Raw genomic sequence first — 27,530 nt, 5'->3', positions numbered from 1 at the left:
GTCAGAACAATTTAGGTTTTTTTTTTTTTTTTTTTTTTTTTTTTTTTCTTTTTGCGGTATGCGGGCCTCTCACTGTTGTGGCCTCTCCCGTTGCAGAGCACAGGCTCCGGATGCGCAGGCCCAGCGGCCATGGCTCACGGGCCCAGCCGCTCCGCGGCATATGGGATCCTCCCAGACCGGGGCACGAACCCGTATCCCCTGCATCGGCAGGCGGACTCTCAACCACTGCGCCACCAGGGAGGCCCGAACAATTTAGGTTTTAAAAAAAAATTTTAAATCATAGGAATATTTAAAAATGTGTGTCATTCTAATAGTAATTTTTCTTTTTTATGGTTTTCAAAGTATTTTTTCATATGTTTTCTTTCATCATCACAACCATGTAAAGTTGACATATGCATTTTGTCATGTGAAAGTGTGATATTAGATGTCAATATATGGGATACTAAACTTAGTTTTTATTATATATTTCTTAGTAGTAGAGTTTATTTTCCCAGAATGAGTTAACTAACTTGATTTTTCTTTGAAAAATAATTTTTATGCAGGTTCTTGAATTAGTGTTGGAAAACTTCATTTACCCCTGGTACAGGTAAGTTCTTTCTATAAGACCTTTTTTTCTATAGTATAGTGAATACCATTAAGTTAAGTGTGCTAATGATATGTTTTCAGTATAGGCCAGGATTTCTCAATTTTTGCATTATTGACATTTTAGACCACGTAATTCTTTGCTGTGGGGACCTGTACTGTGCCTTATAGGGTATTTAGCCGCACCCCTGGCTTCTTCCTAGCGAATGCTGGTGGGACCCCTTCTTCCCCTAGTTGTGACCACCAAAAATGTCTTCAGAGATTGCCACATTTACCTGGGAGGCACAGTGGTCCCAGTTAAGAACCATTGATTAGGTCATCAATTAACAGTTTAGTGATAGCAAAGAGGAACCTAGGCTACTTTTTGATAGAGAACTAACTTGTAGAATTTCTTTTTTTTTTAATCATCTTTATTGGAGTATAATTGCTTTACAGTGTTGTGTTAGTTTCTGCTGTATAACAAAGTGAATCAGCTATACGTATACATATATCCCCATATCCCCTCCCTCTTGCGTCTCCCTCCCACCCTCCCTATCCCACCCCTCTAGGTGGTCACAGAGCACTGAGCTGATCTCCCTGTGCTATGCAGCTGCTTCCCACTAGCTATCAGTTTTATATTTGGTAGTGTGTATATGTCCATGCCACTCTCTCACTTCGTCCCAGCTTACCCTTCCCCCTCCCCGTGTCCTCAAGTAACTTGTAGAATTTCTCATGACTCCTAATTGTAGGAGTGATTTACTATTTTGTATGCACTTTTTACATTTGAAATAGTTGTACATTTACAGGAAAAATTTATATTCAGATATTTCATTAAATTGAAAGTTAATTTCAATAGAATTTTCCTGGAAAATTAATATGTTTTTTCCAAAGTAACTTTGTTTTTGGTGTCTGATGTGGATGTACAAGCGCCCTATGCTTAGCAGGATATGGATCTGAAAAAAAAAGTATAGTTTGACAATCAGAAATCCCAAGTTATATCATTTAATAAAACAGATGTTCCCTTACATAAACATCATGTATTTAGTTATGTATTTGAATGCTTAAACCTGTATGACTTACAGATGTAATATTTAATGATAACTACCCAAATTTTATATAGATTCAGTATATTTTGAATTTCCTAATTTAAAAATGCTAGTAGGGGACTTCCCTGGTGGTCCAGTGGTTAGGACTCAGCGCTTTCACTGCTGTGGGCCTAGGTTCAATCCCTGATCAGGGAACTAAGATCCCACAAGCCATGTGGCATGGCCAGAAAAAAAAAAATGCTAGTAGTTGAGTTGACCTGTCTGTAGTGTTTTAAAACAAATTTAATATTCAGTTTATATGGCATATTTTCCTGAAAAGCTTATATAAATTAATTTTTTACATTGGAGTCTGTCTTAAATATGGGGCATTTGCCATTTAAGTAAAGTTGATGGTGAGGCCTTTTGTAAAATGAATCCTGTTGTAAAACTTCCCCACCGCGACCCCGCCCCACCCCTACGCCCACAATATGACTCTTCAGACATAAAATATGGCTGTATTTGTAAATGTTAAAGTCTGTATTTTCTCCTTTGATGCTGTGATATCCCCTTCCTTGGAGTTAATAGTGGGAAGCATGATTGATACAATTATCTTCCTTATTCTACCAAGGGACTTAACAGGTAGCATCATCTTCAAGTTCAGAATATCACCATTATACGTACCTTTCTTTCTTGCCTTTGATTAGGGAAGTATCCTTATTCTTCTAGGGACCTCAGGGCTACAGGAAAACTCAGGAGAAGGTTGTCGAAATTTCTGTTTAAAAACAGTTGAGTTTCAGTTTATTTTCTTTTTCAAATAGAACACGCACTTTTTTTCCTTACTTTTAGAATTAGTTTATATTATTAATCTAGAAATATTTAAACTAATTTAAAATTTAGTATGTAATTCTGTTGCTTCTCAAAATTATTCTTTGTTTTATTTCTTAGATATTTCTTTGATTATGTTTAGAAAATGATCTTAAAAATGTGACCACATACATGTGAATGTCTGCAGGGAAATATGTACTATAATTTAGTTAACAGTAATTATGTCTTGGTACTAGAATTATGGGAGATTTCTATTATTTGTACATTTCTTTTGTTCTATACTGTAATGCATTATTTGTTTAAAAAAATAGCGTAAGTAAATGGAAAAAAGTCTGTTCTAGACTTTTCTTGTTTTCTAGAAGGGGAAGCTGTGTATTTCTTTGAACTTCTAAATGCTTGCTTTTCTCCTCAATTGAAGGGATGTAACAGATGATGAGTCCTTTGTTGATGAACTGAGAATTATATTACGGTTTTTTGCATCTGTCTTAATTCGAAGGATTCACAAGGTATATATTTATAATGAGAAATTTGGGAATTTCTATACTGTATGTATTTGTTTTGTTCCTCACTTTTAATTTTTTAGATTAAAAGATAAATGGATTACTTTTGATTCATTGATCAATTTTGCTTTCTTTATTTTAATGTTTGGATATCTTGGTTTGTGGCAATTAGAAATAAAAAGACAATTAGAGAAAAAAAAATTCATGTTCCAGTTAGATGAATTTACTGAATACAGGGTAATGATTATGATCTACTTTTAAAAAAATTTCAAGCCATAGTTTGTTTATGTTTGAGTTTCTGTCTGTATATACTTAACAGTGTGTTGGCTGTAGACATAAATACTTGTCTACTGCCTTGTCAGTTCGATAGAATTGAACATATTGACAATAAATTGGCATATCATATTTGCCATTAGTAAATAAAGATAAATCTTGTTAAATGTTTCTATACCTATTTGAGAAGTGAACAATACAGTCAAGTACTGTGGCAAAGCTATGCAAAAATTATGAATAAGTAGTTCACAAAAGAAACATATAAAATGGCCAGTGAATATTTGAAAATATGTTGTCTCACATGAAATATAGTTTATGATGAGATACTATTCTTTTGCCTATCAGTTTGGGAAAGGTAAAAAAGAATGATAATATCTAGCAGTGGTGATTATGGGGAAACAGGCAAAGCAAGTACAAATTCAGATTGATGTAACTCTTACCCTGGAAGGCAGTTTGGTAATCTTTATTAAAAGACTTAAAAATGTCTATGCTCCCAAATTTAATTCCATTTTTTTCTTAGTATATTTTAAAGAAATAATCACAGTAGTTTGTAAAAATGTATGTTCAAAGATTCATTGCAGTATAGTTTATAATAAGGAAGTCTGAAAAGGAAAACTGATGTCCAGTGGTAGGATTGTTGGTTGATTGAATATAATACATGCTAACTATAAAATCCTTTCTGTATTTTTTGTGATTGCCTGCTTTCATTTAGCATAATGTTTGCGATGGGTTGTTTTCACTTAGCATAATATTTTCAAGGTTTATTCATGTTGTCATGTTGTAGCTGTACCAGTACTTATTCTTTTTTATGTCTGAGTAATATTCTGTTGTATGGATATGCCACATTTTGTTCATGCATCCATCCATCCATCAGTTGGCTATTATGAATAATGCTGCCATAGTGTTTGTGTACAGGTTTTTTTTGGGGGGAGGGGGTGGAATATTTGTTTTCATTTCTTTTGGGTTTACCTAGGAGTGTAATTGCTGAGGCAAGTGGTAACTGTGTTTAACTTTTGAGAAACTGTCAGACTGTTTTCCTAAATGGCTGTACCATTTTGCATTCCCACCAGCAGTGTATAAAGGTCCTGATTTCTCCACATCCTTGCCAGAACTAGTTATTATCTCACTTTTTGATTCTAACCATGCTAGTGGGTGTGAAGTGGTATCTCATTGTGGCTTTGATTTGCCTTTCCCTATGACTAATGATGTCGAGCATCCTTTCAGATGCTTATTGGCCATTTGTGTATCTTTTTTGGGGAGAAATGTGTATTCAAATTCTTTGCCCATTTTTTTAAACTGAGTTATTTATCTTTTAATTATTGAGGTGTAAGAGTTCATTATCTATTCTGGGTATACTTCCTTCATCAGATATATGATTTTCAAATATTTTTTTCCACTTTCTGGATTGTTTTGGTACATTTCATCTTATCTGTACACTGTCCTGGGAGATGAGTGGGTCATTATCATACCATTTTATAGAAAGTTAGTAATATTCTTTGTCAAAGTGTCAGAGGTAGTTGATGGGCAAAAGATTAGGTCTGGGTCATGTCATTCCTAGTACAATGTTATATGCTTGATAACATGGCCTGACTAATGTAAATTGGGAGTTTGGGGATAATGAAAACAATCATTTAAGGTCCACAGTGTTTTGTTTTGTTTTTTTCTTTTTTTAGTCAAAGTTTAGTGACAAACTCACGATTTTATCATTTTGATTTTGACCTGAAGTCTCTAAAATGGAACTTACAAGGGAAAATTTTCATGCGTATTCTCAGAAGACAAGATTCCATAAAATATTTAAAAATGAAAACATCTTGTTTATTTGATAAATATATATGAGACTAATTTATAATCACTGAGTACCAAGAGAGCAGGGATAAATGAAGAGTAATGTTATTTTGCAAAAAGGTGTGCTAGTGGCAAAAACATCCCCTCTTATTAAACATGTTTGATCTTATACAGCCAAAAGATATCTGTAATCTGCTCTGGGTTTTACTAGTAAATCTCTAAAATTTGGGGGCTTATGATCCATTACACTTACTAGATTTATCAGCCTGTGATGTTTTTCCTCTTTCTTAATGAGGAATTTAAAAAGAACTGAAAAGTTAACACAAAACAACTCTATTGTGATGAAATTTTCTCATGCCTTTGATAAAGGGAGAATATGATGTGTTGAACTTTGTGATGGAAGATAAGCCTGTTGAACTCCAATAAACATGCTTTTTGGTGATTTACTTAATTTGCAGGACTTTTTTTTTTTTTTTTTTTTTAGTTATTTTATTTTATGTCTCTTTTTTTTTTGTGGTACACGGGCCTCTCACTGTCGTGGCCTCTCCCCTTGCGGAGCACAGGCTCTGGATGCGCAGGCTCAGCGGCCATGGCTCACGGGCCCAGCCGCTCCGCGGCATGTGGGATCCTCCCGGACCGGGGCACGAACCCGCGTCCCCTGCACCGGCAGGCGGGCTCTCAACCACTGCGCCACCAGGGAAGCCCTAGGTCTCTTTTATGTGTGTACTTGTAAGCCCCCAGTCCTCTCTTACTAACCTACCCTAGTCACTACAGTTTCCAGCCTTTCAGTTGAACAATGCCTGTGGGGAATGATGAAACTTAATATTATTCCAAAATAGAATGCTTCCATATATCTTGAAACCAGGATTTACCTTGTAAGCTGAATGAAAAGTTTATTTTCAAGTGACCTTAGTAAACACAAGTTTATAACCTCAAAGGGATGATAAAGTTACTTGAGATTTTTTTCTTGAATGCATTTAGAAAGACCACATTAAAGAAATAAGTCAAGAATAAAGATACTATTTTGTGAGAAAAATTTAGTGTATAGGGTATGCATATGAAGGTGTATTTTCATTACTGTTGTAGTAAAACTGTCGAAATTTACAGTTAGTATGATCCAAGAATGTAAAGTGCTTTTAAATTATATTTTTGAAAGATTCCCAATAATACCACTGATTTTTAAGATCATATGTTCCAATACCTTAAATACATTGTTCCTGCCATTGTAACTTAGTGATAATTATTTTTAAAGTTTTATTTTAATGTTGAATTTTTCTAGGTGGATATTCCATCTATTATCACCAAGAAACTATTAAAAGCAGCAATGAAGCATATAGAAGTGATCGTTAAAGCCAGTCAGAAAGGTAATACAAAGTTTTACGTTTCTTACACTGCTACAAAGTTTGAGTGAGTTTGTTTTTATATACCAACTTTCACTTTAAATATCTAAATCCGAGTACTGATAAATTAAGTGATATATTCACAGATGCTGTGAAAGTATTAGTTTAAACTGAAATCCCTTTCAATAATTTGTTAACATATAAGTGATTTTGAGAACTCAAGAATCTATGAAAATTAAGGTACACTCGGATAATCTTTTGTTATATTATTGATGAATCTTGTCTTTTTTTGAATGGTAGCCTGTTGCCTTCATTACTTCCTCTGAGGTCTCTCACATCTCTTCCCTCCTTTTTTCTTAATGATTTCAACAGTTTTGATGAAGCCTATCCTATTTATTGCCACTATGTTAATTTCACAATGCCACAATTCTGTTACCTCCCTACTTAAAAAAAAAAAAAATTAGCGACTGCTACAGAGTCAAAACTGTCCTATATTTTAAACCCTTCCCTATTTAGTCAAGTATTTTGATCTACTCTTGTCCTTCACTATGTATGATACTTTAGCCAGGATGACCTGTTTGCAGTTTCTTATGTGTATCCTGGCCTTTATACTGTCATGATGTACACATAGCATACATTCATCAAACATTTGCTGATTGGGACTTCCCTGGTGGCGCAGTGGTTGAGAGTCCGCCTGCCGAGGCAGGGAACACGGGTTTGTGCCCTGGTCTGGGAAGATCCCACATGCCGCGGAGCGGCTGGGCCCGTGAGCCATGGCCGCTGAGCCTGCGCGTCCGGAGCCTGTGCTCCACAATGGGAGAGGCCACAACAGTGAGAGGCCTGCGTACCGCGAAAAAAAAAAAAAAAAAAAAAGTTTGCTGATTGGATGAAACCTTCATTTGGGGGCTTTTCTTGCTCTTAGATCAAGCTGAAATATACCTTTTAAACAAAATTACTTATATGCTCTGTACTTAGTTCTTTGTGAAACTGAGATTTTCGTTGTATCTACATTTGGTATTCTTCTTTGTCAGTGCTTCCCCAAGTATGTTCTGCAGAATACTACTCTATGTAGATGACTATGTAGAAGAAGCATCATGGTCATATTTTCTGGTAATTACTATGTATTGTATTCCTCTTCTGGAAATACCCAGTAAGTACTAGCATTCCAAAATATCTCAGTAGTCCTGCAGCAAAGAAATAACTTTAACTTTTTTTAATCCAGCACATCCCAAACTCATTTGAGCATGGAACCAATTATCCCTCCCTCATAATATCAATCTGTATAATCATAGTATATTTGGGGAAATTGTAGAGTGGTAGTTAAATTATTAGTTTATTTGTCCTTTGGTGTATGAATAATTCCTCAGGTATGAGAAGCATTTCCAATTACATTTAAAAATTTTTCTGTGTTCATCTTATAGTATTATAACAATTCAAAAGTTTTACCTTCAACATAGTTAAAAAGTGGAAGAGTTTAAATACATAAAATTTAATTGTTAAATTAAAAAAATTAACTTTTAAAATAATTGTCCTGTCACTGGCAAAAACACACCAGAAGATAGTAACTTTGTTGTAGCCATTTTGTTAAGGCTACTGTACTGTCAGAAAGAAATATAGAAAAGTGTTTTTTTTTTAATTAGTAAACTTTACTTTTTAGAGCAGTTTTAAGTTTACAGAAAAACTGAGCAGAAATTATAGAGAGTTCCCATATATTTCCCCCCTTCCCTATTATTAACACCTTGCATTGGTTGGTACATTTGTCACAATTGATATGGCAGTACTGAGACATTATTATTAACTAAAGTCCACCGTTTTTTTTTTTGTTGTTTTTTTTTTCTGGTACGCGGGCCTCTCACTGCTGTGGCCTCTCCCGTTGCGGAGCACAGGCTCCGGATGCGCAGGCCCAGCGGCCATGGCTCATGGGCCCAGCCGCTCTGTGGCATGTGGGATCCTCCCGGACCGGGGCACGAACCCGTGTCCCCTGCATCGGCAGGCGGACTCTCAACCACTGCGCCATCAGGGAAGCCCCATAGTTTTCATTAGGGTTTTACTCTTCATATTGTACATTCTGTGGATTCTGACAAATGCTTAATGCCATGTATCCATCAACACAACATCATACTGAATAGTTTCACTGCCCCCCCCCAGCCCCCTGTGTTTCACCTATTTATCCCTCCCTCCTTCCTTCATGAACCCCTAGCAACCACTGATATTTTTACTCTTTCGACAGTTTTGGCTTTTCCAGATGTCATATAGTTGGAATCATACTGTAGCCTTTTCAGACTGTAGCCTTTTCTTTCATTTAGAACTGCCATTTAAGGCTCCTCCTTGTCTTTTTGTGGAGTTGATAGCTCATTTCTTTTTATTGCTCAATTATATCCCATTGTACAGATGTACCACAGTTTGTTTATCCATTCATCTTTTGAAGGATATCTTGGTTGCTTCTAAATTTTGGCAGTTATGAATAAAGCTGCTATAGTATTTATGTGCAAGTTTTTGTGTGAGAAAATTATTTTTAATATGGTCTTAATTTTGTTGTAAAGACAAACACTTTGAACTCAGGATATGAGTAAATTGAGTCATCTTTTTTTTTTTTTTTTTGCGGTACGCGGGCCTCTCACTGCTGTGGCCTCTCCCGTTGTGGAGCACAGGCTCCAGACGCGCAGGCTCAGCGGCCATGGCTCACGGGCCCCGCCGCTCCGCGGCACGTGGGATCTTCCCGGACCGGGGCACGAATCCGTGTCCCCTGCATTGGCAGGCGGACTCCCAACCACTGCGCCACGAGGGAAGCCCTGAGTCATCTTTTATTTTTATTTTTTAATCGATCAGTTTAATAAAATATCCAAGTTATTTTGTTTCTGTGAAAGTGCTGTCATATATATAGACCAGTTTGACTGAAATTTATCCTTGAGTCTTTGCAAGAGAGGGGTTGCTAAATTGCTACTATTCATGCAAAAAATGGTCCTCAATTACAAAATCAGCATAAAATGCTAGATTGGATTCATTAATGACATTGTAATTAATGAAATCCATAGAATTAAAAGGCCAGAGAATTAGGAGGACTGCATTTTATCCAAAGGTCCTGGTGTTCTAAATATTATAACAGTGAATGAGACTTGTAAAAAAGGTTTTCAGGTTTTTGATTTTTCTTCTCTTTCATGCATGAATTTGTTTTCTAAATTCTTTGGCTCCACAATTGTGTATACTCAGGAAATTAAAGGTTCAGCTCTTTATACATATTCATTTTTACTTTCTTGGTGTTCTCTCCTTAACCTGCCTCTTGAGAGTAGGAATTACAAAGAAGTTTTCTATGTAAGTCCTTCTATCACCCTTAGAAATGTTGAAAATATATACATTAGAAGCATTGGTTTAATTAAATTCAGTAGTAATTGAAGGATCATATTATCAGTCTTTCACCCTAAAGTTATCTCTTTGTTGTGGATTCTGGGGACTTTTCCTTTTGTGGTCTGAAAACTGCCCACTAATTAGACAGGAGATATACTGGTGATTACTGGGGATTAATCCATGCCCTGTTTTTCAGCATCTATATATTATGTGTGAATGCTTAATTGCACCAGATATTATAATTACTTGTGCATTTTGCATGGCAGCTTTTCAGTGTTAACTATTTAATGACTGTTTACTGAGGTGGAAACCGAGACTCAAAGGGTTTATATCATTTAACATCATCAGTTAATAAAGAAGTAGAACTGGGATTTAGCATAGCTTAGTCTTCTTATCTTAAATCCCTGCTCATGATATAAATTTCTAAAAGACCTGTACCCCAAATTCTTGGGGCAAAATGCATGGTAAACAATTGTATAATGATAAAATAAAGTACATTCTCATAAAAACTATGTCCTTGTTTGCCAGTCCTTCTTTTGTACCTCTGGCACAGGTAGCCTTTATTTACTTTCTTAGTTCTCACACCATTAGAATGTATGTTTTGGCTTTTCTTTGGTAAATGTGCTTTCATTCTCTCAATGAAAATAGAAATACATTGTAAAAAATAAATGCCATTTGAATTAGGGTTAAGATTCCCTTCACAGACTCCATGATTTTAAAACTTGGCTCAGAATGCAAATAGGGGAAAGCATGACTTGTTTTTCTCCTGCTCCTTTTTAAAGTATTAGTTTAGTGTTTGGCCTTTTAAGAAAACTTTTTGTTAGTGTAACTTTTATCATCAGTTAACGTTTATTAAGTAATCTAACTTCATGGACTTCCACCATATACAGTTCTGTACCTTTTGTGTCCTATACTGTGGGCAGAAGATGCAGAACTGAACCAAGGAAGCCAGTTTCTATACTCTAATTTCTTCAAAGCGTTACCTGAATGATTTTGATTTGAACTTTAAGAGGAATTTTTTTAATATTTGCAGGGGATGAACAGGATATAATGTTTGATAACAAAAGCTTTGTGTGTGATAGATGTTTTCTGTAGTTTTTTCTACTTTAAACAATTTGCTTTTCTTTGATATACTTTTTTTTTTTTTTTTTTGCGGTACCCGGGCCTCTCACTGTTGTGGCCTCTCCCGTTGCGGAGCACAGGCTCCGGACGCGCAGGCTCAGCGGCCATGGCTCACGGGCCCAGCCGCTCCGCGGCATGTGGGATCTTCCCGGACCGGGGCACGAACCCGCGTCCCCTGCATCGGCAGGCGGACTCTCAACCACTGCACCACCAGGGAAGCCCTCTTTGATATACTTTGTAATGAGCTGAGTTTAAAGTTTTGTTTACCAAGGGTGAAAGGGCTTTTTTTTTTTTTGCGGTACGCGGGCCCCTCACTGTTGTGGCCTCTCCCGTTGCGGAGCACAGGCACCGGCCGCGCAGGCTCAGCGGCCATGGCTCACAGGCCCAGCCACTCCGCAGGCATGTGGGATCTTCTCGGACCCGGGCACGAACCCATGTCCCCTGCTTCGGCAGGCGGACTCTCAACCACTGCACCACCAGGGAAGCCCTGAAAGGGCTTTTTTATCAGTTAATTTTGAATAATTAAAAAACTTCCAGCAAAGAGGAAACTTACTTTCTTTATATCCTTTTTGTGAAAAATTTCCCAGTAGAATACATATTGGAAAGAAAGGAAGGCTAAGAAAGGAATGGCTGTGTTAAATTAATATCTATTTGTTAGTGGAAATGGCTGAAGTTATTTAACATTGTTAACTTCTTCCGATATTTATTTTTTATCTCTATTTATAGTAGAAAATACAGAGTTTTTACAGCAAGCTGCTTTAGAAGAATATGGTCCAGAGCTTCATGTGGCTTTGAGGAGTCGAAGAGATGAATTACATTATTTAAGGAAACTTACTGAACTACTTTTTCCTTATATTTTGCCTCCAAAAGCAACAGACTGCAGGTATAAATAGACTAGAAAATGTCATAGCATACCATACCGTATGTATATTGTTATTCTTGATCATAATAGGAATACACTAAAACTTGAGATTAGGCTATGATATGAATAATTTTTCATTTAAGAAGTATAATTTATCAGGTCTTAAAATGCCATTTTAGGTACTAAGCATTCATGATGTTTTGTGTTGCTAAGAATTTTTTCGTGGAAATGGTAGGAAATCAAAGACAAATGTAAAAAATTAATTTTCTTACTTGAGATGATTATACTTTATTAATTCCTTGGTGTTCCTTTTAAAAGATATGCATATTATTATTCACTGGCAGAAACACTTTGAACAAATTATACAGACAAGTTTGGGTTTTAAGGTATTCACCTGGGAAGTATAGTTAGAGGTCGTTTAGTCCAGCCTCCCTTACTTCTGAAAGAGCATGTTTGGATTATTCCATAAAGTTACCTCTTTACTCTTATCCTAATAATCCTTAGAGAAAAAGACCATGGCTTATTTTTATTTATTTATTTATTTATTTAAATTGAAGTATAATTTATAATGTTAAATTAGTTTCAGGTGTACAACATAGTAATTCAATATTTTTATAGATTATGCTCCATTTAGAGTTATTACTAAATAATGGCTATATTTCCCTGTGCTGTACAATACATACAATCATGGCTTATTTTTAGTGATGTACTTTAAATATTACTTTATTGTATTTAAATTTTTAAATTAAATTTAAAAAATATTTTAATTAAAATATTTTAACTTTAAACAAATTTTTATAATATTAATTTAAATTAATTATAAAAATTATACTATTACAAGTATTAGGTTTTACATATTAATTTATTATATGTAAAATTTTAATATTTGAGGTGGTGTTTTCCTAGTGCTCACTCAGGTTCCTCCTGCTGAGGAAATGCTTTTTTCCTCTTCAATAGTATTCTCTTTTAGCCAATTAAGGGTTCTGGGTGTGGTCTGTGAACCAGTAGCATGCGCGTTACTTGGGGGCTTGTTAGAGATGGCAGAAGCTCAGGGCATACCCCAGACCTACTGATCATAGTCCGCATAATAACAGGATTTCCAGGTAAGAACTGATGTAAATCACTAAATATGTACAATATTGTTCCTTTTTCCAGATCCCTGACCTTACTTTTAAGAGAGATTCTCTCTGGTTCAGTGTTCCTCCCTTCTTTGGATTTCCTAGCTGATCCAGTAAGATGTAAAAAACATTTTTTTCTTTAATTGTGATAAGATACATAAAACACAAAATTTACCATCTTAAATGATTTTCTATGTACAGTTCAATGGTATTAAATACATTTATATTGTTGAGCAGCCACCACCATTACCTATCTCCAGAACTCTTTTTATCTTGTAAAACTGAAACTCTGTACCCATGTAAACAGTAATTCTCTATTCCTCCTGGCCCCTGGCAACTCTACTTCCTGATTGTACTTTCTGTCTCTATGAATCTGACTACTCTAGTTACCATATATTAGTAGAATGATGCAGTATTTGCAGTATTTGGCTTTTTTTACTTAGCATAATATCCTCAGTGTTCATCTGCATTGTAGCATATATCAGAATTCCCTTCCTTTTCAAGGCTGAGTAATATTTCATTTTAGGTATATGTTACATTTTGCTTATTCATTCATCTATTGATGGATACTTGGGCTGCTTTTACTTTTGATACAGTAAGATTTTGAAGAAATAGGGATAATTGATAAATGTTTTGAATGCCAAAGTCAGAATAACTTTTCTTTTCCCATTTTCACAGAACTTGAGAACCCTGTATCGTAGGTTTTTTTTTTTTAAGATTTATTTATTATTTATTTATTTTATTTATTTTTGGCTGCATCGGGTCTTAGTTGTGGCACACGGGATCTTTGTTGAGGCATGTGGGATCTTTCGTTGTGCTGCGTGGGCTCTTCATTGCAGTGCGTGGGCTTCTCTCTGATTGTGGCATGTGGGTTTTCTCTCTCTAGTTGTGGCGCGCAGGCTCCAGGGCGTGTGGGCTCTGTAGTTTGTGGTATGCAGGCTCTCTAGTTGAGGTGGTCGAGCTCAGTAGTTGTGGTGCATGGGCTTAGTTGCCCCGTGGCATGTGGGATCTTCCCGGACCAGGGATTGAACCTGTGTCCCCAGCATTGGAAGATGGATTCTTTACCACTGGACCACCAGGGAAGTCCGAAGAACCTCCGAAGAACCCTGTATTGTAGATTTTTTAAAAGTCTCTCTGTGTTACATAAGTGCAGATGCTTTGCCACTGCTCCATTTGTTTCTTCATTTTTCCAGAAACTTTCATAATATGATAAAAGCTTTGAGAATTCTGGGCAGAACACGGTAATGGATTTATTTTGATCTTTGTTTATTATTTTCCATTAGGATACTGTGAATCATTTGCTTATCATCTTCATAGATGACAGTCCAGTGAGTATTGAACGTGTTAGAAAATACTTCAGATTGCATTGAGTTTTGATTCACATCTGTAAAATCAAATGACATGTTACTAAATTAATTAATTCTTTCTTCAAAGCCTGAAAAAGCAACTGAACCACCTTCCCCTTTGGTTCCATTCTTGCAGAAATTTGCAGAACCTAGAAATAAAAAACCATCTGTAAGTATTTTCAGCAATAACCTATATTACTTTTGATATAAACGATTTTATCATGTATTTACATAGCTCTAACTTACTCTTTCTCCTATGTTGTATCAAGGTGCTGAAGTTAGAATTGAAGCAAATCAGAGAGCAACAAGATCTCTTATTTCGGTTTATGAACTTTCTGAAACAAGAAGGAGCAGTGCACGTGTTGCAAATTTGTCTGACTGTGGGTGAGGCTTATCTGTGTACTTTACTAAAGTCATTGTTAGACTTTGTCATATGTTTGACTGTTTAGATCAGATGTTGTAGCTGTCATCTGTTACTGTACTAAATTTCATTTGCTAGATACTCTAAGAGTACCTGTGAGTTATCTCTCAAGTGTCCACTCCTTTCCACATTGGAACATAATCTGTAACTGACTTCTAGCAAATCCTCTTAGCAGAAAAATAACTGCTAAAAATTCAGAATAATTAAAATATGTTAAAGACCCAGTCATTAACACTTTGTCACAGTTTTTATTAAGGATTATTTTGATTCAATAATCAAATACAAAAATGTTTTATTTTGGCTAGAAGTTCATAACGTCTTACATTATTGGATTTAGAGACACTGTATGGACTCTCTGTGAGCAGACTAATTTTTTAATGTACCTAATTTCTTTTTTAAATATAACTTTTTAAAAATTGAGGTATAATTTACACAGTGAAACTCATAGAACTTAAATATACAGTTTAATCAGTTTTGACAAATCTGCACTCTGTATAACCTACAAACCTACACCTTTATTGAGATAAAGACCATTTCTGTCACCCTAGAAAGTTCCCTTAGGGCCCTTCCCAAATGATCCACCCCTGCTCCCACTGCTGCCAAAGCAATCACTGATCTCATTTCTCTCACCACAGATTAATTTTGCCTGTACAGTTTCCTTATATAAATGGAATCTCATAGTATGTACTCTTTTGTGCCTGGCTTCATTGATTGAGGATAGTGCTTTTTAAGATTGAATCATGGTGTTGTGTAGATGAGTGGATTGCTCTTTTTTATTGCTATGTGTAGTATTCTTTTGTATGAGGGTACCACTCTTTCTTTATTCATTGTCCTTGTAGATGGATATCTGGACTGCTTCCACTTTTGGGCTATTCTGAATAAAGCTGCTGTGCACATTCTTACATGCGTGCGCACACACATATTTTGGCCCTGATAGTTACTGGCATATTTACTTTTCTGATGGTCTTTATTTTTTTCTGCAGAACTGGTTTCTATATCATTTTCCTTCTGCTGAAGTACTTTTTTTTTTTTTTTTTTTTCTTTGCATTTCTTATAGTACCATTCAGCTGGGGGTAAATTCTCTTAACTTTTGTCTGAAAAGATGTTATTTTATATTCATTTTAAAAGGATATTTTCACCAAATATAAAATTTTAGGTTGATGGATTTTTTTCATTCAACATTCTAAATCATTCTTCCATTATCTTTTGAACAGCACCATTGTTTCTCAGGAGAAATTAGCTTCCATTCTTACATTTGTTCCCCTGTATGTATGTCCCTTTTCTCCCTGATTGGTTTGGCAGTTTTCTCTTTATTTTGGGGTTTCAGCAATTTGACTGTAATGTGTAGTTTTAAAAACATTTATTCTGCTTGGATTTTACTTGAATGTTGGTGCTTTTCATCATTTTTGAAAATTCTTGGCTGTTATCTCTTCAAGTATTCTGCCTTATTTTCTCTCTCCTTTCTTTTTGAGACTCCAATTATATGAATTTGCTATCATCCCAAAGATCTTATATATATTTCTGTTCCAGTTTTTTCTTTTTTTAAAAACTCCTTCCTTACCTCACTGGGTTTCAGTTTGGATCATTAAGAATTAAGGGGTAAGCTCCATATTACCTCTTGTAGTAAAAAAAAAAAAAAAAAAGGCAGTCAAGGGCTTCCCTGGTGGCGCAGTGGTTGAGAGTCCACCTGCCGATGCAGGGGACACGGGTTCGTGCCCCGGTCCGGGAAGATCCCACATGCCGCAGAGCATCTGGGCCCGTGAGCCATGGCTGCTGAGCTTGCGCGTCCGGAGCCTGTGCTCCACAAAGGGAGGGGCCACAACAGTGAGAGGCCTGCGTACCGCTAAAAAAAAAAAAAAAAAAAAAAAAAAAGGCATTCAGTATTTTGGCTTTCCTAATGCTGTTCTTTCTCATTTTAGAAAAAAAAGATTGATTTGTTCAGACTCTGAGCTCCATCACTAGTCTACAGCCTCCATGATGGACAGAAACAGTGTTTAAAAACATTGAGACTAAAAAAAGCCTTAGTTTTCACTGTTATTTAAGGAATCAGATTTCAAAATATTAAAGACCCTTGGTATAAGAAATTAATCCAATATGTTCTTTAAACAGAATTTTACAAGTGTGTTTATTATTCTAAATTTTAGAAAATTTGTATTGCTATGGAAATATTTATGCATTTTTATATTCATATATAAAATATTTGATTGAGCTTCTCTTTCATCTCAGTAGTTGTTTTACTCCCAATTAAATCTTTTTAAAAAGCTTAAAATGATGAGTAGATTGCTTATATTTGCTGCTTTTAATATTAATTACAATTAGAGTGGGAACATGAAGTTTTCACTGAGTAGTTTTATTCTATGAAAATAATTTTTTTTTTATTCTTTCCGAATTTGCTAGAGGAATTCAATGACAGAATTTTGCGACCAGAGTTATCAAATGATGAAATGCTATCCCTTCATGAAGAGTTGCAAAAGATTTATAAAACATATTGTTTGGATGAAAGTATTGACAAAATTCGATTTGATCCCTTCATTGTAGAAGAGATTCAAAAAAGTAAGTAAAAGATGAGGATGAATTCTGTAGCTCTTTTACTCTTTTCAGACTTTTCTCTTGTATTCCCTGCTTATTGCAACAGCTGTGTGAGATACACAGGCAGGCATTATCCTATTTTACTAACAAGATGAAAGCTTTGATGAAGAAACTTATTCACAATTCACATAACTAATACTTGCCAGAACTGGATCTTGGTTGTTCTAATTCCTCTCTAGTGTGATCTGCACCTTACAGTGGATTTTCTGCAAAACAGTCTTAGTATTGTTTGTATGCTCTTTTCACTGTAATGAATTTTAAACTAATATATAATGTATTTGTGCTTCTCATAAACAATTTTTGCAATATAATTTTTTTAACAGTTGCTGAAGGCCCATATATAGATGTTGTGAAACTTCAGACTATGAGATGTCTTTTTGAAGCATATGAACATGTACTTTCTCTCTTGGAAAATGTGTTTACTCCTATGTTTTGCCACAGTGATGAGGTTAGTCAAAATATTTATCTTGTTTGAAGATTTTTCCTCAAAATTTATTAGTGGCTTTGATATCATTACATGAGTAATTCAAATAACAAAATAAACAGAAAAATAAAACATGGTTAATTAAGAAAATGAATACTATTTTCCACTACATAAGTTAATGGAGATTAGAAGCTGGTTATAAAAACAATTCTTAATACCAAAACCATGTTTGTATATATGTGACTAGAAGATTGCAACCAAGTTGGTCTATCTGATTTGCCATATGCCTGAGTGGCTTTGTAGTGGTGATGCAGAAACCCCATTCTTCTTCTTTTTAAAATATTTATTTATTTATTTATTTATTTATTTATTTGGCTGAGCTGGGTCTTAGTTGCGGCACGTGGGATCTTTAGTTGCAGCATGCAGGATCTAGTTCCCTGACCAGGGATCGAACCCGGGTCCCCTGCATTGGGAACACAGAGTCTTAACTGCTGGACCACCAGGGAAGTCCCCCATTCTTCTTGTATATACGTTATTTACAGACTTGTAGAAGTCAAGTGGCTTGAATACCTCCATTTGCAATATCTTAATCCTTACTCTGTTTGACTGTGGTTGTATTCACTTGATTTAAGTAATGTTTCCTTTAAGCTCAGTATCAGTAAGGTGAAGTAGCAATTTTCAATATAAAATATTGCTTTAATAAGTCATAATTATTTTTTAAGTATTTCAGACAACTTTTAAGAGGTGCAGAATCACCAACACGCAATTCAAAGCTCAACAGGTAGGTATATTCAATCATATATATGTTTTTCTTTTTTTTGGTTCTTGTTGATGCTAATCATTCTTTGATAACATCATTATCTTTATTAATCTGGTTTCCTTGCTACGTAAGTAGACAAGATTACTAAGGAATTGTAGAGCTATACTACATATAATAATGTGAAAATGCCTGACATTCTTTCAGAAAAATTTAACAAGATATATATACCATTGCCTTGTTAATCTCATAATTATTATTGCTTGATCACCTGCTTTATTGGAGACTATGGACTGCATGCATAATTGAAATCCACAGATAACTCAGTTTTAGAGAGTAGTTTGTTTTTTTCCCATTTATTAATTTTAATGAAACTCCTGTATAGGACTGCTTAAGAGGAAGTGGTTCTTTTACCTTATTAGCCTGCTCAGTAGCTAAATGTAAGTCAGAGTCATAACCTCAGAGATGGAAAGCTGTCTTTGTCACTTGGAGAACACCTAGTTGTCTTCAACGTATTAAGGCACTAATTTTGCTGGCTTTAGAATATAAAATTAATAGGAAGAAAATACGGGTTGTTTTCATCCTGGGTACTGCTTATAGTCTTTTAAAATATGTTTTTCTTTATATTGGCCTGACTCTAACATTAGCTATCAGTCTTACCAGGACTCTGCTTCTGTGATACTTGATTGATTTACCTATATATCAATAGAATAAGTAAAAGCATTTCTTAACATTCTTTCATTGAAAATTTAGGGTAGCATTGCTGATTTGCTGTTAGATGACTTACAATATGTAAAATGTTTATTCATATATTTTATGTCTACATTCTATTTAATTGCATTTAAAAGGTAAAATTTTAATGCATGTTAATTAATGTTAACCTACTCTTCTGTTTCATTCCATACTTAATGCATAACTTAAAAAATATTTAGGGATCTTTTGTTAACTTTGCTTCTTAGCTTAAGTCATAACTTTAAAAAATACTCAAACTAAAAATGTGTGGAGCGTGCACAATTATATCTAATGTAGACATGAATTCCATATTAGAAAATACAAATTTGTTTTCGATGGCAAGTTTTTGGTGGCTTAGTCTCTGAATATTTTCCACGGTATCAAACAAGTGGTTTGCCTAAGTGAGGGCAAAAAACCAGAATTATTTCCTGACATCTTGAGTTTTTAAAAACTTTCTTTAAAATGATCTAGAATTCAGATCCCAACCCCCCAAAATAGCCATTGTGTTTGTTTCTCTTTCCTTTATCATGTTATTCATAAGAATTCCTTTCTTTATGAAGATGAATGCTATCCATCTGTGTAACTTTTAAAGCTTTTAAATTTTGTTTTATGTTCTAAAGTGAAACTTGTTTAATATCTGGGCTTTCTCTTTCTCTTTTCCTTGTGTAATTTCACATATCTGTTATTGCAGAAGTAGCCTAAGTTTGGATGATTTTCGGTAAGTCTTGAGATAGCATGTGATTCTTTTCTGTATAAATTATCTGTTTAACTCCAATTACTGCCTTTATATCAGGTATTTGGGATATCCTTTTTTTTTTCTTTTTTTTGGCCACGCTGCACAGCTTGAGGGATCTTAGTTCCTGGACCAGGGATTGAACCTGGGCCAGGGCACTGAAAGCCCAGAATCCTAACCACTAGGCCACCAGGGAATGCCCTGGGACATCTTTTTAAGATTAACCTCTACTTTTATTCTAGAGGTCTCCTTTTTGAAATAGCATTATATATGTCATCAGAAAATAAAAATGTCAGCATAAAAATAAAGTGAAAAATCCAGTATTTAGCTTTTTAAGGCTATTGACTCATTTTTTGTTGTTGTTGTTATTGATCTTGCTAAATTTAGAATTATTTGTGTTTAAAGAACTTTTTTTAAAGCAAGAAGTACAGTATTTCAGTATTTCTGGGTGTGGTTACAAGTGAAATATTTTAAAAACATATCATTTCAAAAAGCCCAACTCTTTTATAATCTAGGTCTTAGAGACTAGCATAATCTATCTAGATTCTAGAGATTTTAATAATATTTCATTAACATTTTCATATTTGTTTTCAGAAACATTTCTTTTCTCATAGAAAGTTATATTTATAATCCTGGATTTTTAAAAAACACTAATTGCATGCTTGTTTAAATAAAACAATATTCTAGTTTAAATATCCTTTTTACTACTACTACTTACTACTAGAATTTTTCCAGTTTTAAAATAAGTTTGATTTACTCCTTGAACATGTATAAAATGCACATATCACTAATATACTGGTGCATTTGACACTTCATCAATTTGCTTTTATTTCTGTAACTGTTGCATTATTTTTATAAATACATTTTCTTATAGGAATAATAGCTGTTCGTTAAGTTAGGCCTTCAACACCAACCTCCTTGAATTTTAAAATGGTCATTTTTCTTTAGACATCTTGTAAGGGCAGTATTACCTAGTGAGTTTTAAATTGGATAAAAGTTATGTTTTTATTTGTTGAAACATGGGGCAGTAAGTAGGCTGTAATGGAGGAAATTTTTGCTGCTTTTTGGCTTTTTTTTGTTGTTGCTTTTCAGCTATTTCTGCTTTTAGAAATTCACTTTTGAAAAAAACTACAAAACCATTATTTAATATATATGGCAGAGCAAGCTTCTTCCTTAGGCTACATTTGCTTTTATCTTTATGTTCATTGCTAACCCTTTCCTTTGGCATTTTATCTTTTCTTGTTATTATTTTGAAGTTATATATGGTGTATTTTATACTTCATTCTTCTTTTGAGTATTTATATTATTATAAAGTTGAAGAAAATTTTCAGATTTTTTTTTGTTTTTCCATCTAAAAATGAAGTACTGAGAAGGTCATAGTTTTGTTTTGTTTTTTTCTGTTACACTGTGCTTTTTTAGCAGTACAGTACAGTTCTAATAGGATAGTCTATTTTGAACATTGGTCTAACCACATGTTTAATTTATTTCAAAAAATGTATGGCAGTAAGAAATATGTACCACTAGGGGGCTCTCATCTTTTATTCTTTTTAGTTCAGTTAATGTTTTAAGGTTAAATAGTAGGTAAATTTCAAATGTTTGTTAATAAATATTGTCCCATTTATTCATCCCCTCAAATTTAAACTTTAAATGTTCTGTCACTTTTGGCTGTCGAGATGCTGAGACAATCTATGACTGAGAACTCCAGAAAGTTATGTTTAGCTATACCTTCAGTTTACCCTTTTTGCAACCGTTTTTATTATTGTTTACAGTCAACTGGACCGTTGTGATAATGTAATAATTTACTGTGTTCTTGATACATTTTTGTTTACTATTTAGGAGCACACAGAAGAGAGGAGAATCATTTGGAATTAGCCGAATAGGTAGCAAAATTAAAGGAGTCTTCAAGAGCACCACAATGGAGGGAGCTATGTTGCCTAATTATGGCGTAGCTGAAGGGGAAGATGACTTTGTAAGTAAGCATCTTCAGTTTGATGTATGTATAATTTCAGACTTAAAGTGACATAAAAAATTGGTTACGCTTGTTATTTTCCCTTTTTTTTATCTTCTTACTTCAGATTTTGTTTATGTTTCCCATTCTTTCACTAGTCATTATAGTTTCATGGTGCTAATCTAATTTTTTAAATTCCTGAGCACTAAGTTATTGCTTACTAAGGCCAGATGGTTTCTGTTAAGCTGATATACTTCTAAATAGTCAAACAATTTACCACGTTTTGATTAAGCTTTTACTTCATATCCTGATCTTATCTCTTTCTAACCACATGGGCCAGGCATACAGAGTTGTGTTAATAGATGTCCTACCTAACCCCTTGATATTCAAACTGTGATCTGTGGATCAACAGCATCAGCATTACCTAGGAGCTTGTTATCAGTACAGAATCTCAGGCTTCATCCTAGACCTACTGAATCATAATTTACATTTTAACAAGATCCCAGATTTATAAGCACATTACACCCTCCATGCTATTTTATTTCTCTGTCTTTTCACATGTTGTTTTGCTTGAAATGCCTTTTTTCCCCTTTATTTACCTAGAAAATTCATACTTATCTTTCAGAATTTAGTTGCTTCCCATAAGCCCCTGCCTGAGTCCCCAAGCAGAATTGAACATTCCCTCCTTTTTTGCTTCTGTTAGGTCATATGTTAAAACATGTACCATGTTGTGTTTGAAATTACGATTTTTTTTTTTTGGCTGCGCAGCAGGACTTGTGGGATCTTAGTTCCCCCACCAGGGATCGAACCCGGGCCCTGGCAGTGAAAGCTCCGAGTCCTAACCACTGGACTGCCAGGGAATTCCCTGAAATTATGATTCAATTTATGTATTTGAAAGTATGTTTATGATTGCCTTTCCTGCCAATTAGTGAGTTCTATAAAGGCAGATATTGTCTCATTTGTACTTTGCATTTGTTTAAAAAATCTTTATTGAACAGACATCCTGGATCTTCATTTTGCCTTTTAATGTCTCAGCAGTGGAGATAAAAAGATGATTAAGACCTAAACTTTGCTCTTAAGAAATTTACTATCCTGGGTATAAAAGGGATGAATATTAGTGATTGGATTGGTAATGACCAAGAAGAAGGAAGTAGGGAGAGAAGAGTAAATAAACCTATTTTTCCTCTTTACCCCTTCCTTTCAACCTTTGTCCCTTTGCACTGATAAATTGTTAAAAAGATTCATTGCTTCTTCACAATAATTTTAATGGAAGAAAAACTTATTTAATCCTTTTTTCTCTTTTTAGATAATCCAAATACAGCATTCTTTTTATGCCCATATTTTTCCTTAAAAGTATGGGTAGAAGAAACACAGTAGACCAGAGGAGGGAGTCTTTTAAAAAAAAACAATGTTTATGTTTTTAGATTTTAAGCATCTCAATTTTTAAATAATATAGAAAAGTAGAAAAAATTTAAAATACCACCCATAATTCTGCCACCCAATAACTACTTCTATTAACATTCTTGTGATTCTGTTTTTTAAAAATATCTTTCCCCTTCCCACCCCCATAAATTAGGCTATATATAGATTGCTATCCTGATCTCTGCCCACTTAACATAACAAAATATAACTTAAACATAACTTAATATAACAAAAGCATTTGCCCATGTTATTGTGAACTCGAAACATAATTTTTATGGGGAAAGATGTACTTTTTCTTTTTTGTTCTTCCCAATTACTTGAAATACAAGCTATAGTTTTGCTTCAGGAATAGGAGGCTTTTTTTTTTTTTTTTTTTTGTCTGCATGGGCTCTAGGCGCGTGGGCTTCAGTAGTTGTGGCTCGCGGGCTCTAGAGTGCAGGCTCAGTAGTCGTGGCACACGGGCTTAGTTGCTCTGTGGCATGTGGGGTCTTCTGGACCAGGGATTGAACCCTTGTCCCCTGCATCGGCAGGTGGATTCTTAACCACTGCGCCACCAGGCAAATCCAGGAGGCTATCTTTAAAAAGCTGAGAAAGTTTGTTCTGTTTTGTAGTGGCCCAAGGAGGAAGGAAATTCTTTATTGGTCTTTATTTACTTATTTTTTATTGAAGTATAGCTTTTTGTTTAATTTTTATTGGAGTATAGTTGATTTACAATGTTGTGTTAGTTTCAGGTGTGCAGCAAAGCGAATCAGTTATACATATGCACATATACACTCTTTTTTTTTTTTTTAGATTCTTCTCCCATATAGGCCATTACATAGTGTTGAATAGAGTTCCCTGTGCTATACAGCAGGTTCTTATTAGTTATCTATTTTATATATAGTAGTGTGTATACGTCAGTCTCGCAATTTATCCCCCACCTTATCCCGTTAACCATAAGTTTGTTTTCTGCATCTGTGACTCTACTTCTGTTTTGTAAATAAGTTCATTTGTACACTTTTTTTTAGATTCCACATACAAGTGATATCATGAGATATTTGTCTTTCTGTGTCTGACTTACTTCACTCAGTATGACAATCTCTGGGTCCATCCATGTTGTTGCAAATGGCATTATTTTTTCTTTTTTATGGCCGAGTAATATTCCATTGTATATATGTACCACATCTTCTTTATCCATTCCTCTGTTGATAGACATTTAGGTTGCTTCCATGTCCTGGTTATTGTAAATAGTGCTGCAATGAACATTGGGGTGCATGTATCTTTTTGAATTATAGTTTCCTCTAGGTATATGCCTAAGAGTGGGATTGCTGGGTCATATGGTAGTTCTATTTTTAGTTTTTAAAGGAACCTCCATACTGTTCTCCATAGTGGCTGTACCAATTTACATTCCTACCAACAGCGTAGGATGGTTCCCTTTTCTCCACACCCTTTCCAGCATTTATTGTTTGTAGATTTTTAAAAAAAATTTTTAAATTTATTTTTGGCTGCATTGGGTCATCGTTGCTGTGCGCGGGCTTCCTCTAGTTGCAGCAAGCAGGGGCTGCTCTTCGTTGCAGTGTGCGGGTTTCTTACTGCAGTGGCTTCTCTTGTTGCAGAACACAGGCTCTAGGCGTGCGGGCTTCAGTAGTTGTGGCTCGTGGTCTCTAGAGCACAGGCTCAGTAGTTGTGGCACACAGGCTTAGTTGCTCCATGGCATGTGGGATCTTCCTGGACCAGGGATCGAACCCGTGTCCCCTGCATTGGCAGGCGGACTCTTAGCCACTGAGCCACCAGGGAAGTCCTGTTTGTAGATTTTTTGATGATGGTCATTCTCTCTGGTGTGAGGTGATACCTCATTGTAGTTTTGATTTGCATTTCTCTAATAGTGATGTTGAGCATCTTTTCATGTGCTTTTTGGCCATCTGTATGTCTTCTTTGGAGAAATGTCTATTTAGATCTTCCGCCCATTTTTTGATTGGGTTATTTATTTTTTTGATATAGAGCTGCATGAGCTGTTTGTATATTTTGGAGATTAATCCCTTGTCAGTTGCTTCATTTGCAAATATTTTCTCCCATTCTAAGGGTTGTCTTGGAAATTCTTGATTGGAAGCAAAGATAGTAATAATGGAAAGTAGAGTAAGAGGGCAAACTAATTGTTAGTACTCTGAAAAGACCGGAGGTGGCTAGGGTGTTAACCCAGACCAAGATAGTCCCACTTAGGATCTGGGGGTACTGTGCTAGTTCTAAACTGTGGGACCTCGGGGGAATCTCCTTTGCCTTGTTTAGGAAGTGTATGGGAAAGGGAAGTTGCCAGTCTCACTGTCAGGGCTAAAGTGGTATGTGATCCAAAATTGAGACCTGGAAGATTTTTATTTTTTTAGAAAAAGGATCAACTTGACATGATCATTTGGTAGCAGTGCCTCCTTGCTATGTGACCTTGGGTAAATTGCTTAATTTTATTTTGATTTAATTTCCTCACATGTGAAATGGGGATAATAGTATCTAGCCTTGTATATGGGTGTTGTGAGGATTAATAAGTGATATATATGAAGCACTTGGGACAGTGCCCAGCACACAGTAAGTGCAGTAAGTACTATACAGTGTTATAATACCATCAGATAAATTATAAGTTAAATTGGCATATGTATACTGGCCTGGGAACCAAAGTCTTCTATGTAAGGTTGGGTCTGTCTGAAAATGCATTTCTGTCCAAGTTCAGAACTGATTCACAAACTTCTGGAACGTAATACGCCCATTGGTATATTGGCAGTTATCCCCACATAGGAAAAGCTAATAATGAGTTTTATAGCATTTCTCAAGGAAACAGGGGGACATCTCTTTGCCTTTTATCCTCTGCCTGTTTTATTTCCTGTCTTCTTTGTAGAGGCAACATCTGTTTGAAAATGAGAAAGCACTTGGTTTTCCTTTTTATAAAATTTTGGTTATATATTTTTAAATAAGATTAAAGGAATCCCTGAAAATTCTTAGAGAAATATTGCCCTAGAGATTTTTCATTTACTTTTTTGATACAAGCACCATTTAAATGGTAGCAGTAATAAAATATAAAACTTTGTCCTTTATTGATATTTTTATGTTGCTAAGATTTTTTTTTCTATTTTGTTTCTTAGATTGATTTTTATTTAAGAATGTCCCATTTCTTGGCTTTTAGTCAACTTGTTAAACAAATTTTCTATCATTTTATGATTCATTTTACCATTTCTTTTCAAAAGCCAAGTCTGTTAGCAAAATTACAGTTGTAATAACCATGGAAAATGCTGTCCTGTACCTCAGATTCCAAGCAGTGGAGTGGGTGTTTCCCTCACACATGCTTCTCTGTTTTTCTTCCAGGTTTGTAAGGAGATAGCCTTGTCCCCAAAAGGCAAGAACCAACACTTATCATCTGTTTTTACAGTTTCATTGTTTTAGGCCTGGAAGACATTTTTGTCTTCAAGAGAGCATTAAGGAGTCTTCCTAAGATTCTTAACAGTCTTATTAGGGGTGACAGAAAGCCATTTTAGGACAGGAACAGAAAAAGGGATAATTGCCAAGGGACTTAGTGGGGGAGGAAAAGAATTCACTTAGAAGAGAGTTGGCTACCAGGTGTGGGAAGAGAGTAGAATGGAGAGTGAAGGTAGGGTGCTAGAATTCTGGAAAGAAATACCTCTTCTCTACTGGTTTGCTCTGACTAGACTGTTCAGAATTCTCTTAAGTGCTACAACCTTTGACTCATTTCCTTAAAAAAGTGTGTTCAAGATGGTTGTGTTTTATCCTTTAACATGAATCAGAGATGTCTAGGTGACCAGGTGTTGTAATGTGCCAGTTCAGAGATTCTTTTCTGATTTAATGAAGACAGACATTTTTTCCCCTCCTTTCTGCATGTTTATTTCTAGAACATGTTTAACACTGCTTTTTAAAAATAATTGTTCTTCAAGCAATATTTTAAAGAATATTTATTTTAAATATTTATATTATTAAAATTTTAGAAGCTAGGAGATGAAAAAACAATCTTAATTATATAGAGGTGGGTCCCTTTCAGACCTTTTTTCTAATTTTGTATTATCTAATGCTGCAGTGAATATATTTATACTTGTGCCTTTTTCACAGTTTAAAAAAATTTGTCTAAAATAAATGCTTGTGTTAGAATAAGTTGCCAGAAATGGAATTAACTTGGTTGAAACTGTTTTATAACTTCTTATATTGATAAATGTATATGGGTAAAACGCTTTCTAAAAGGATTGTACAGGTATATCTTGTAACCAACAATACATTGCATATCCAGTTTATCTGTGCAGTTTCCATCAATGGCTGTTACCATAAAATTTTACATTCCTAAATGAAATATATCAGTACAGTAATTTCTACTTCTTATTACCAGAGTTAAATATTTTTCTGTATTTGTGTATTTTTAATATCTTTTCCAGTA

The 27,530-nt window shown here is 34.9% G+C and overlaps 1 protein-coding gene across 6 annotated transcripts in view; it reads left to right on the top strand.

The window, feature by feature from the left end:
* Positions 1 to 27,530, top strand: part of SNX14 (sorting nexin 14) — a 66,154-nt gene that overhangs the window by 19,820 nt on the left and 18,804 nt on the right. For 2 of the 6 annotated variants that reach the window (XM_081251181.1, XM_081251180.1), the window contains exons 5-17: positions 543 to 586; positions 2,830 to 2,917; positions 6,249 to 6,333; positions 11,503 to 11,659; positions 12,794 to 12,869; positions 14,040 to 14,084; positions 14,191 to 14,271; positions 14,372 to 14,486; positions 16,921 to 17,076; positions 17,436 to 17,560; positions 18,259 to 18,317; positions 19,717 to 19,743; positions 21,595 to 21,727. In XM_081251181.1, the coding sequence (XP_081107307.1) occupies positions 543 to 586; positions 2,830 to 2,917; positions 6,249 to 6,333; positions 11,503 to 11,659; positions 12,794 to 12,869; positions 14,040 to 14,084; positions 14,191 to 14,271; positions 14,372 to 14,486; positions 16,921 to 17,076; positions 17,436 to 17,560; positions 18,259 to 18,317; positions 19,717 to 19,743; positions 21,595 to 21,727 (1,191 nt within the window). The remainder of the gene's footprint in view (positions 1 to 542; positions 587 to 2,829; positions 2,918 to 6,248; positions 6,334 to 11,502; positions 11,660 to 12,793; positions 12,870 to 14,039; positions 14,085 to 14,190; positions 14,272 to 14,371; positions 14,487 to 16,920; positions 17,077 to 17,435; positions 17,561 to 18,258; positions 18,318 to 19,716; positions 19,744 to 21,594; positions 21,728 to 27,530) is intronic. The other 4 variants (XM_081251184.1, XM_081251183.1, XM_081251182.1 and 1 more) reach the window with 3 other exon arrangements.

Source organism: Mesoplodon bidens (assembly GCF_964165515.1).
Source record: "Mesoplodon bidens genome assembly, chromosome: 12".
Classification (NCBI taxonomy): domain Eukaryota; kingdom Metazoa; phylum Chordata; class Mammalia; order Artiodactyla; family Ziphiidae; genus Mesoplodon; species Mesoplodon bidens.
Note: the sequence above shows the minus strand (reverse complement) of the source record. Positions and strands in the feature narration are given on the sequence as shown.